Source organism: Harpegnathos saltator, unplaced genomic scaffold, assembly GCF_003227715.2.
Source record: "Harpegnathos saltator strain DR-91 unplaced genomic scaffold, Hsal_v8.6 scaffold1, whole genome shotgun sequence".
In the NCBI taxonomy this organism is placed as follows: domain Eukaryota; kingdom Metazoa; phylum Arthropoda; class Insecta; order Hymenoptera; family Formicidae; genus Harpegnathos; species Harpegnathos saltator.
The window spans coordinates 1,135,486-1,148,371 of NW_020229872.1; the positions used below are offsets into that span (position 1 = coordinate 1,135,486).

General features: G+C 41.0%; 1 protein-coding gene across 3 annotated transcripts; it reads left to right on the forward strand.

Moving 5' to 3' along the window:
• Positions 1 to 1,134: 1,134 nt before the first annotated feature.
• LOC105189011 (acyl-CoA Delta(11) desaturase) lies at positions 1,135 to 7,373 on the forward strand. Of its 3 annotated transcripts, none has more exons than XM_011150810.3 (6): positions 1,135 to 1,333; positions 1,656 to 1,844; positions 3,532 to 3,662; positions 4,066 to 4,271; positions 4,665 to 4,850; positions 6,972 to 7,373. In XM_011150810.3, the coding sequence occupies exons 2-6, from the start codon at positions 1,673 to 1,675 to the stop codon at positions 7,279 to 7,281; spliced, it is 1,005 nt and encodes a 334-aa protein (XP_011149112.1). In that variant the 5' UTR covers positions 1,135 to 1,333; positions 1,656 to 1,672; the 3' UTR covers positions 7,282 to 7,373. The 3 variants fall into 3 exon arrangements, with proteins under 3 accessions (XP_011149112.1, XP_011149113.1, XP_011149114.1); XM_011150811.3 differs by having other exon boundaries at positions 1,328 to 1,450; XM_011150812.3 differs by lacking the exon at positions 1,135 to 1,333 and adding an exon at positions 1,565 to 1,579.
• The last annotated feature ends 5,513 nt before the right edge of the window (positions 7,374 to 12,886 follow it).

The following is a 12,886-nucleotide window of genomic DNA, read 5'->3' on the forward strand; positions in this document are numbered from 1 at the left end:
AACGAAAGTCACAATGGTGTTTTGATCGATGCGACTTTGGATTGCGTAACGTGTGCGTGTACGATGTAACAGCGTGAGCTATGTAGAAAGATTATTTACATAATCGTGCCTATGATGGTCTGTGTGTGTGTGTGTGTGTGTGTGTGTGTGTGTGTGTGTGTGTGTGTGTGTGTGTGTGTGTGTGTGTGTGTGTGTGTGTGTGTGTGTGTGTGTGTGTGTGTGTGTGTGTGTGTGTGTGTGTGTGTGTGTGTGTGTGTGTGTGTGTGTGTGTGTGTGTGTGTGTGTGTGTGTGTGTGTGTGTGTGTGTGTGTGTGTGTGTGTGTGTGTGGGCGCGCGCGCGCGCGCGCGCGCGCACGTGTGTGCGTGGATGAGCCGATCGCATACGTATAAAGCGCGTTGCTGGATTAATGTTACTCCAGTAAGTCGTTAATGAGCAAAATGCAGAAGGAAAGCACGAAGGAGATGCAAGTCTCGCCGTCTGTCGCGCGGTCCAACGGCGTGCCGCGGGGGGGGGGAGTGTTCGTTTTGCATTAATGTAGATTTTCCGATTATATCCTCGTCGACGTCAAATAAAAGGAGATATTTATGCAGAACCTTGTGATAGTTTATGTACACATTGTGTAGTTTGTCGTCACGGGCAGAGCAGGAAGTCGCGACGTCGGGTCGTACCGCTTCCTAAGAGAGCGGACTGGAATACGAAGCGTCTCACAGACAAATCCACGATGGACACTGCATTGACTCGGAAACCGAATCGTCCGTACCGAAGGCATTTCAGAAGCCTGAAAATTACCAGACATCAAAGTATCGTCGAGTGTGTGCCGATTTGACAAGAGGACGAAGAAGTGACTTCAACATTGACTTTTAATATTGACTTCCTGCTTATGATTCAATAAATTGCTCGTTATGACTGCCTGTTCTATCCGAAATATAGACGATTTTAGGCCTCGGCAAAATGGAATATTATTCACTATGATTATACATGCGAAAATAATATGGCTTCCGAGTCGAGGTACACGCAACGCTTTTCGAGATCTCCAGTCTCTCTTCCGGTTGACGTTCGTTATCTTGATGACGTACTGAAGCGCGAGAGATTCTCTACAAGATCGACACACCTTCGATATTTCGAAGCGCTCATTACTGACACTCAGTACTGACAATCGAAAGTCATGAGATGGCTAACATGCAAATTCGGTTCTTAACAGGAAATGATAAGGAAAACGTATCTCATTCCTGATGATAATGAAATGCTCGGGGTCGCAAGGCGAAAGAATCTTACTGGTGCTATTGCTAATAAAGTAGTTCTTTTCCAACCTTCCCCTGAAGAACATTTCAAGTAAGTGAATCTGATAATATACTTCTGCATGTTGGCAAACGCGCTTTCTTCTCGTTGGTTTCGAAAGTTTCGCTCTCATTCGAGGTCGCCCTTCGTCCGACAAGCATCCAGGTCCTCGTGAGTTTTCAATTTCCCTATTGTGGAGGAAAATTCGCTTCTCATTCGCTGAGAAGCGATTTTTCTCGACGACGTTGAGACGTTCTGCGCCGTCGTAAAATCGGCCGAAGGTGTTTCAATGTAACTCTAGTATGTGCCAGTCGCAAGATCTCTTAATCTTTTGAGCCTTCGCGAAAACTCATCCTCGGATTTTTCGTGATGGTAGGATCGTGACACGTCGGCATGACGGAAATCAACGAACAGAACGGCAGTGTCAGCAACAGCGACAATGAGAAAACGAACCAGCTGTCGAAGAACTGGTTAATCATTCTCTTCTACATCTACCTGCACATCTTCGGCATCGGTGGATTTTACTTTCTGTTTACCAAGGCGAAATGGATGACTGTGTTGTACTGTACGTATCGCTAGTTGCTTGATTGTGTCGGCTGATCAACCTTTTGTATCCCGAATCAATTCACTTAAGATTCACTTTGTTAAATTTCGATGCAATTAAATAGCTTTTGGCATATCACAAACATAAGGAATAGGAGAATAAATTTTATAACAATTTAATGACTAAATTTTAAGGTAGTACTGGTAAGTACCGACGGAGAAATATGAAGTAAGACACAGATAAAAAGTTCAAAAATATATGAGCGTTTATATAGAGCGATATCTTTAAATACCGTCAGGATATAAAGAGTTAAAGGCTGATCGAGCACTTTTCTTCGAGAAGCTGAACTGCGTTTTCCGCGTCCGGTAGGAGAATGGATCTTTCGAGAATTTCTAGAAAACAAACATCACTCGAGCGCGTCTTTTGGCTGCAGCTCGAAAAATTATCGGGAATTACGTTCACTCGCTGGACATTCCGCCGCGTTCCAGAAAAAGTCCAAAGAAAGCGTTCGAGCCCTTTGAAAACCTCAACATTACGAGTGTTTTCCACCGCCACAGGGTCTCTTCTTCGTGTGCTTTATTCGGCTTGCGAGGATACGCTCACTATGTTCTACGGGTGACTATAGTCACCCATCGTCGAAATTATATTATTAAACAATTTTTTTAAATCTGGATAATTTAAAATATGTTACATTGTAATATCTCATCCTTTATGAACAATTTATCTGTAATTTACATTATTTTGCCGAATATCAAATGTTATATCCTCCACGGTAAAATACGGTACGCTGTAAAAATTGACCCGCACAATAGAATCTTATTTGCAACTCGAGTATCCGTATAGCGGAAGCAGATTTTAGAAATTCAAAATGGAGGATCCGATATACTCGCAAACGACATAGCCGTATCGAAAGGGTTAACCATTTGAGTCACAAATTTTTCCTTTTAATTGATTTCTATAAAACTTTGTATCCAGGGGTTTTCTCTGGGTCGCTGATTACGAATTATTTACGATTACGTTGTCAGATTTTCGAAATTCAAAATTAGGCGTAGAAATTTGGGTTTTTAACAATTTTCACTTCGCTGTATTGAATCAGCCATCGTAAATTTTGAAAACCTGATGATGGATTTATAATTGGCGATCCAAAAACCTCTCAATACCAATTTTTCTAGAAATTGAAGTTTTTTTTCAAGTTTTCCGTCCGACATATTGGATCGGTCTTGAATTTTACAAATCTGATGATGGATTCGTAATTAGCGACCCAAGAAAACCCTAGATACCTAGTTTCACGGAAATTGGTTGAATTTTTAATTTCATGTCCGCCATATTGGATCCGCCATTTTGAATTTCTAAAATCTGACAACGGATTCAGACAACGTAATCAGCGCCCCAAAAAAATCCCTGCGTATCAATTCCGAGATAAAAATAGTTGATTCTTCGCCTTGCCATTCATTTATTCTTAAAAAACATTTTACTGTGTTTACTTATATACTATGAGCAATAATAAATTTAAAAAATTTCTAAGTAATCACAATTATTTTACACACTTAGTTAGGCTCTTAAGAAGCTAGAAAATACAATATAATCGCTAAGAAATCGATCGATTAAAATTGCTCATAAAATATAAAAAACTGACGGAATATAGGTGGGTCTCTGGGTGTCCGCCTGCGTCACAAAGGGTTAATCGAATGTCGCGCTGTGCTTTCAGTTGCATCCCTCGTCATATTCTCATACATCGGACTCACGGTGGGCGCCCATAGATTGTACGCGCATCAGACGTTCACCGCCTCAACCTCACTCAGATTCTTCTTGGTGACGGCGCACATTCTAGCCGGCGTGGTAACTGTCTTGTGCTGCCAAATATACCATATATCAAACACGATATATATTAAACTAGATATTTGAACCATCTAGTCTACGAACGTTTTGCACGCTCTCGATTATCGTTGACTGACTTGATCCCGCGGATTTATCGGCAATCTCACGCGACGCCGATTGTTTTCGTCAAGCGAGACGAAGCCCTGCTCAAGCTCGTTATGCTAATTGATTATCGCAATCATGCGGTGATCGTGATGTCAAACTGAATCTTCGGAGTCTTGTCGAGTCCATATGATCATCGAGCGCCCGCGATCATCGCGACGACGAACGTCGCGACGTTACGCGGAAAAGAAGAGAAAAGAAAAACGATAGAATTTTACGCTGATCAGCCGGATAGTCCGTGTAAAGATTTATCCGCTCGCAGGGTCCATTATACGACTGGGTGCTGTGGCACCGAGTACATCACAAGTATCACAATACCGACAAGGACCCGTACGATCACAGAAAAGGCTTCATCTACGCGCACGTGTTGGGCAACTTCCTGTCGGTGCCGTCCGATCAGCAAACGTACCTGAAGAACATCGATATGCGTGACGTGGACTCCGACCGACTCGTTTGGTTGCAAAAGAGGTACGTTCTCTGCTGCAGCCTTGATCCGACCCTGAACTCGATGGAAATCGGCTCAAAGTTCGCCAATCGTTTGGAACTTCAGCTTTCAATAAAGACGCGAAGAATTCTTGTCGCGTCATTTTCGCTGCTGATCAATAACGTATCCCAAACCCAAAGTCGACAGTCAATGGCTGAATTAATCAAGTCCGCTTTTACATTTGCAAAGTCATTGGCTGTCTTGAGATTGGCAACTTCATAGTTTTGCAAAGTCAAGCGCCAATCAGAGAGAACGTTTTGCCCTCCTAAAAATGATAAATTCCCAAACTTGTCAGTTCAGCTTCTGAGTGGCTCTGCATATAATTAATCTCCATTCTCCCATCGGTATGCTCGACGTCAATTGACAATATATTACAGATTCTACTGGATACTTTTCATCGTTCTCGGATTTCTATTGCCCGTCAGAGTGCCTGTGATGTACTGGGGAGAGTCGTTCGTCAACTCTGTGCTAGTGATCGGCGTAGCACGGCTGATAATAACGACTCATATAGCTTGGCTGGTCAACAGCGCTTTACTCGTCTGGGGTATGAAAAAAGGAGCCAGGTTAATATCCGCCATTTATAATATCTCGCGTTATTACAACCTGCTCACCAATATACCCAACGGTCATGCTACTGTCGTCATCGACAGGGACGGCATATATTGTATGTAACGCTTGAAAGGTTTCTCGCAGAGATCCAGGGTGCCATTCAAAGACAAAATGAGTTTGGTTTAGTCTAACAATAATACAAGAAGAGACTAACGACATCGTCTTGACCATACATTAATCTTGCTATTCAACGCTATTCAAAATTATTAAATTTTGAAATTTCCAAAGGTCGATAAGTTAACAAAAGTCAGGGCACTATTATAGTAATATATTCTTGATAGTAAATAAAGTAAAAAAGTCGAATACTATTTTTTCTTTTCTCGATGAAAAGTTAGCGAGATATCGTAAGTTAAATGTTGAAAAAGTTACCAAGTTTTCCTTAAATATTAAAAAAAATATTAGGTAAATAAAAAAATGTTTCAGACAAAAGTTGTTAAAATTAATTGATAGAAAAAGAAGATATAATAAAAACTTGGGCTTTCTATTTTAAAAAATTAAGTTGACCTTCAACCGACTTTGAGAATGCCCTCCAAATAAAAAACTGATAATGCCATTCTCTTTCCCCTTCGAAATCATGGAGAACGTGTTTTAACTTTCTTTAGGGGCTATCTTTCATAGTTTTCGAGATTTTTTACCTGTTACGTTTGAAATTTAGCACCCTGTATATACGCTCTAAGACACACCCGTTGATGTCATCAAGAATTTCCTTCCAACATTCTTGCTTGGCCTTGTTCGTGTTCGTGTCTGTCATTTCTCAACATCATTTCTCAATAATATTCTCAATATTCTTTCTTTTTAATATCAAATCCGTCGGAAGACTTTTCTTCTCTGTGGTCCAATTACACTAGGAAAAAAAATTTAGTATCTCTAGCAAAACTGTTTAGTTAAGGCATTTTTTAATAGCAACCAAATATCTTGTTTTATATAATAAAATATTTAGTTGTCTCAACTAAATATATTTTTCTGCTTTGTTCTCTGGACCAAATGATTTTGTTCTTAGACTTCATATAGAAAAATTAAGTATTTTAGTTATTTTATCCATAAAAATTACATAATAACGAAATATTATTTTACATAAACCAAAATAATGCCCAATGGATACCATTTCTGTGCACTAAAATTTAGATTTTATATATTAAAACAAAATTATAATATTTTTAATAAAATTCATATAGTTAAAGCTTTTTGGTTGCTATAACAAAAGTATTACGTTATACGAACAAACCGTTATCAAACAAGATATTTGTTTACAGAAACTAAACAATTTTGTTGGGCATATTTTAAACAAACTATTTTGTTGTTACAACAAAATTTTGACTCACGCAACAATACATTTTTCCTAGTGTAGCCTTCCTGCTGCTTCGCTTTATCTTATTTAACGTATCTATTGAGAATAATTTTATTGTCATAGATAAAAAAAGTCTCATAATGTAAAGACGAATCTCAAAAGTCGCGCTTTGACAATTCCCTAGCGACTGCGTTTCATTGGCTATGAAGATAAATCGAAGACGATTGAATATAAGATCCTACCACGAATACCGCTTGAAAGATTTAATTTCCTTAGTCCGGGTGCCAAATTTCAACCATTTTGGAGAAATAACGTAGCTTTAGTTCGTCGTTAGTCCATGGCTAGACTATCGAAGGACTAACCAAGCCAGGACTAAAGTAAGATTGTTATGGTTTTACATATTGTCCCTGAATAGCACCCCGAGTTTTGTGATATGCGCAAATCGCGATAGAAAAGCTCAGATATATATTATGAAATATTTCCAAAATGTATGTCCTTAAAGGGCGCCTCTATATATTACACTTCTTCTCGGAGAAGAAACACTGACGCGATTCTCATGTTGAGAGGAATTTTAATAAAATCGAGCGTTTCCCACGAGTTCTTCACGATGGGCTTTCTTTTCCCTTCGATGCGCTTATTCCTTTTCCTCCTTTCCCTCCAATTTACTGACACACGTCGTGGTCTCAGATTTTTTTCTTCTCCTTAGCGATTAATCTCTCTTCCTTCCTTGCTCTGGTGAAGAGGCGATTTCGTTGACGATCATCTGACGACCGGTCGTTCATTTCAGATACCCGATCAACGATAACTCCGTCTTCTTCCTGATGAAGTCGTATTGGCTCAATTATCACTATATCCTCCCGTGGGACTGGAAGAGCGAGGAGTTTGGTTCGTACGAGAAAGGCTTCTCCACTTTCATGATCAAGATGATGTACGAGATGGGGCTAATCAAGAACATGAAAACCGCGACTACCGAGGACCTGCGGGAAACTCTCGAGGAGATGGCCACATCGCAGATCCCGATAAACGAAGCTTTCAACAAGTTGAAGAAGAAGTCAGAGGAGAACGCTTGCAGGGAGAGTCTGCTCTATCATCCCTAGGCGAAGAATCAATTTCATATACCTAAAGCACGATTGTGTTAAAGTGTGGATTTCAATGAAGCAAATAATAAAGTCCTGAAAATTTCATGAAACGCTACACGTGCGTGCGCGAGCGCGCGGACATTTGTTTAATTATTTAACGACAAATTAACGCGCATTCATCATCACGCTCTGTCAGCGTCGTCGCATTGACGATACAGATCCTTATTGCGGAATGTTTCTTCCTCCAAGAATTTTTTTCATAAATTTAAAGCGCTCCAGCCTGTTTTGTGAGACAAGCGTAAGAAAAAGTCCTCGAACCATTTTGGAGCTCGGTGTACAGCCGACAGCTCCGATGGCCTCTTGCGCTTGCTTTTCGTTATCCTATCAAAAGAGTAATCTATATTTCGAAGTAATCTTCCGTTTCTTGCAACTTTCGTAAATATATATCTAATTGCTTCGTTGGAAAATTGGAAAACGTTGTATGTACATGAGACTATTCTTCGTATATAAGGCCAAGGCTGCTGAATAACTTTATACGCCAAGTGCACTGCTAATCCGGCTGTGTTATTTCAACGTGCAACGCGCGTGTAATTGGCTGAATCTGTCTTTATACGTGTTTAAACGTGTTAAGCGATTTCCAGACGAATTAAGTGATGCGATTGGAAATTCTTGCTGGAGGAAGCCTCAGCCAATCACACGCTAATGCGTTTATGCAAGAATAACACACTCGGATTTGCGCTGCAAGTCCGCCATAACGGCTAACGGAGCCTTCACGTTGCGCGTAGCAACCAGTGGTGCAATTCTTTAACTCGTTATTGGAGTTAACGACAGTTTCGTTATCGTTGCGCAGTTTTTCTACGGTATACAAAGAAATGGAAATGATCAAAATAATAACGTTCGTGTAGTCGAATATCCGAAGGATATTACGTGATACGCAAAATCCGTTTGATATAATATCCAAAGAAAATATTTCAAAATATGTATGTACGTATCGGAAGATATCAAAGATTATTAATACAAATAGGTCGAAAAAAATAGGTCGAATGTGTATGTGTGGTATGTCTCTTAGGATTGCGAGACGTGAGGAAATTTAGAATAATTTTTATTTTATAAATATATACACACGTTGGCATTCCCTAAGTTAATAATTCGAAGTTGAAATAATACTAAAATTGCAATCGGAAACATATGTACAGAGTGCTTCACAAATTCCTCGCTCCTAGGAATTCACGAAGACGTAGAACGGATTCTAAACCAGGCCTGAGTTTTCGCGAAGAAACTAATCCGGGGACGTTCGCAGCCGCGAAGAAACTAATCCGCGAGCGTTCGCAAGGACCTAACATTCTACTCGCGAAGGGACGCCATCGCTCCTCTTTTCACAACGGTACGGATGTTTAACTCCTTTCTTCCTGATTTCTCACGACAACGATACCGCGACGAGGCCCTAACGAGGCAAGTTCGCTTATAACTAGCGTTTATATCAAGAGCGCTTCTTGGGAACATTCCGCTCGAGGGGTTAGTCCGCGATAGAAAATTTCCTGCGACCGGAGGCCGCTGTGGTTTAAAGTTAAATTGCAGCAAGGGCATTGTTATCGGGCAGCCCTGAGACGGGCTGCTGTCATTCGTCCGTTACGTCTGCCGCGTGCCTTTGCGACTATCGGCAAATTCAGTTTTTTCGATTGTACGCGCGATTTCAAGTGGCCATAATATATGGCGATAATACATGGCAATATGTAGCAATAATATATGTGGTAACAATATACGGCAACAATATATGGCAACAATATATGGCAACAATATATGGCAACAATATATGGTAATAATATATATGGCCATAATATATGGCAATAATTCATGAAATATATTTTTCGTTATAAAAGTCAATGCAAATTTGCGGCATGCACAATGTAATAATAAAAGAGCTCTCTGCGAGCATTGAGTCAAACGCTCACCGATGATGATATTGATGATGTACCGTTGCATCCAACCAGATCCACCAATGTCCGTCCATGTCCGCTGCTGCTCACCATACCGCAGAGCATCCATCTTGCAGCGCGTCCCACGTTGATTGCTACACTTTCATCACACTTCTGCGACGCGGTTGATACGCGGGATTAGAGCGGTGATATTTGCGTCAATTAACGAACGTTTTACGTCGACATCGGTGGAAAATTTTTGCGCGCTGCGAAACGGACTCTATAAACTCGATCGGAAAGGAGCAAGAATCGTGCGAAAATGTATCGACTCGTCCAACGGATTTTTACGGCGCTTCTCGCGATCGCGCCTGAAAAGTCGCGAAAATGCGGGAGTATCGATATCTACGAGAGTATTCGCGAATGCATGTGAGGAAAGATTAGACAATTAGAAACCGGTCGCTCCGACGGAGCACAAAGAGAGAGAGAGAGAGAGAGAGAGAGAGCGAAGCAAAGTTTTCACGCATGATAGTTTTGTCACGACGAAGCTTACGTTCGCGATACTTTGGCGAAATGAGAATTTAAGCTCTCTTTGTTAATAGCGCGGGTAAAAACGCGTATATTGATAACCGCGATCGCGATATTCAAAGGCACGCGAGCGAGGATACCTCAAGCTCGGCGTGCGCTGGCGCAATTTCTGCGCAATTTTTGGCGCATTATACGCTACTCGAGACAATAGGGGTCGTGATGAATGGACAATATTGTCAAAAAATTCTACAGCCTGTTTTGCAAATAAAAGAAAAGTAGCCAACGGTATCGGCATTTATGCGTATAAGTGAATACGGACAATACAAGTGTACGCGGACAATTGAATATTGTCAAATAATTGTCGTCAAATAATCCTGCGGCCCGCTTGAAAAATTAAAATGAAGCAGCTGATGACGGTATCGCGTTTGTAGACATAAATATCTCTTATTCAACTGAACATCAAAAGAGGATCAATCGGTATTTTAAATCTCGTATATAATGCAGGCTATCGATCAAATAATCCCCTGACTGTTTCGAGCAATGTATTTTTATTCAACGTCACAAACATACACATGCAAGAATCTATTTGCAATTCGCATTGACTCGAACGATATTTATTAGTCCCACATCCGTCATGCAGAATTTTGTTTCTCTTTTCATTTTGACTCACCGAAACGACTTGCAGTCAGAGCCGGCCACGTTCCGCTTCAACTCTGTAACAAAAAATTCACATTCGCTCATCAGATCAGACCAACGAGTGCGGGCGAGTAAAAGAGTAGTTTACCCTCTGTGATCGTAATTCAAATCGAGCCGGAAATTATATCCCAGCTCTAGATCGCCAAGGGTCAAACAGAGGGCTATAGTAAACTTACCTTCAAGCCGACTCTGCTTGGCCCGAACCGGATCCTCCGGTGCGGCATCCGCGTTCGCCGGATTGTTGTTGCTTTCCGCAACAACTGAAACAGAAAAATAGTTTTCCCGGTTGATAATCTGCGGTAGAGAGAGAATGTCTTTGATCGAGACGACTCGAAAATATGGAAATGTTTTGATATGAGATTTTTATCTTTATATTTTTGTTTCAACATTTAAAATTTAAATGAGATATGAAGCTTTCAAAAGAGCTGATGAGGAACAAGTTGAAAAGGCAAACATGTATGATGTATAGGAAACTTGTAAACTTTACCTTTCGGCCGACCCTGCTCTGCCCGAACCGGATCCTCCGGTGCAGCATCCGCGTCCGCCGGACTTGCTTTCCGCAACGTCTGGAACAAAAATTTTGCGTTCCTGGTTGATAAGCTGCGGTAAAGAAAGAATGTTTGGTCGAGATGAGTGGAGAATATTCGCTACGATTTTTTTGCTTCGTTGATATTGAAAGTCTAGATAGGAACTCTCGAAAAAGCTGACGAAAAAGAATGACAACAAGAAGCGGAGACAACAGTTGTGTGCTCTCGTAAATACTGTTTTACGAATGTACATTTAAATTTAGATCCCGTAACGAGAATAAACAGACTTGAAAGAAGCTCTGACCGACAACAAAGAGGTCGCAGTTTAAGAAGCGGTATAACGTTGAATATCTACACAAGACCGGTATATTCGCACAGTTGGGAATTATTCAGAATGTTTGATTGAGAACATGAATTAGAGATCCGCGTTCACGGACCGTTATCCGTCTCTGTCTGGATGAATATCTCTTATATACAACAACGCAATAAATAGACAGACAGAGATTAACGAAAGTAATTGCAGATTCATAAAGTCATGATTACCAGTCGGATGATGACGGGATCATGAATGCCGAGCGCGAAATCCCGACTTCTTATTCTCGGAAAATTCGTTAAACGTCCGCTCTTGTTATTGGAGATCTCCCGCATAATAAATGATTCCACATACCTGAAATGTGACGTATTGCTGCCGGCATCCGTCCTGCTTCCCGGCTGCTGGAGTCCTCCGGATTTCACTCGCTCACGTTTCTAACACCGATACTCGCGATTCGACTGTGCGGTTCATCAACGCGATGCCGATTGTGTATCTCGAGGACCGACGAGATACATTTCTTTCGAGACGGAAGTGACGAGCGCGTCGCGCACGGCTGCTGTTGATGGAATGAGGTCGAATATACGAGGTGCGCGAGTATTATAATATGAAGGGCAAAAAGTGTCGTCGTTCGCGAGCCGATCAACACAATCGGCGCGATGTAAACATTGCGGGCCTCGGCGACGGTTGAAGCAAGAGAAACTTGCCCTTGGGCGTCTTTTCGTTTCTCGAAGGTTCCGGAACGACGAGGGGAATGCGAGGAGGCCTTTCAATTATACGCGACATTGATTTACTCTATTTATTGATTACTGAAAATAAAGAAAATTACTCTATCGAGCATCGGATGTTTGTTAACTTTATGTTAATTAAAGAGGAATGTGTACGATTAGAAAATGTGTTAGCAACTAATTGTACAGAATGTCAAAGTTGTTGTGACGCCGTTCTCGGAGAATAATTAAAGGTCATGGCAGCGTTAAAGAATGGAATTTCATCCCATGCGAATTTTGTTTTGTTCTTATTAAATGTTAGATTATCCGCTGCGGACAATAACTCTTTTACTTTTCATCTAATATTCAATGATGATAAATAACATTTAATTGCATTCGTTTGGCTTTCTTTACTTCGAAAATAAAAAATATATACCAGAGTGAGATTTCACCCATGACAACATCAACGTGATTTTCTTGGATGCTTTTTTTAAAAGTTCAGATATTTCATCGACTCGCGGGATATTTATAATCGGAGTCTCGTATTAATTAACATGTTCTCCTCCGAGCGAATTGAATGCTCACTGACAGTGCTCACTGTTAGTGCCACGAGCGAATGTCCGGAGCGGACGGGATGCTGAATTGAGAAGTAGAACAAAGGGAACAGGACGTTGGCAACGATACATCATGCGTCTCCAGACATGTCACATCGTTTATTATACAGGAGACTTTGATATGGCAACATGTATTCAAAGATTTAATATTTAATACGTACTATTATTTTTCTTGCTCCTCCCTGCGAATCCCCCCCCTCTTTTTAGACCTACGGGCATAGACTGGCATAGAGATGGCAACTGTGGTTGCAGCACAGACATAAAGCGCCTGAAAATGGATTTAGCACGGACTTTCACCACATGCAGATTTTACCACCGAGACCTGAAA

Bases quoted from the DNA above. Each gene is read 5' to 3' on its own strand.
- LOC105189011 (XM_011150810.3), top strand. From the start codon at position 1,673: ATGACGGAAATCAACGAACAGAACGGCAGTGTCAGCAACAGCGACAAT. The intron at 3,663-4,065 runs GTAACTGTCTTG...ATCCGCTCGCAG, and splicing joins CGCACATTCTAGCCGGCGTG to GGTCCATTATACGACTGGGT. The intron at 4,851-6,971 runs GTTAATATCCGC...CGTTCATTTCAG, and splicing joins GGTATGAAAAAAGGAGCCAG to ATACCCGATCAACGATAACT.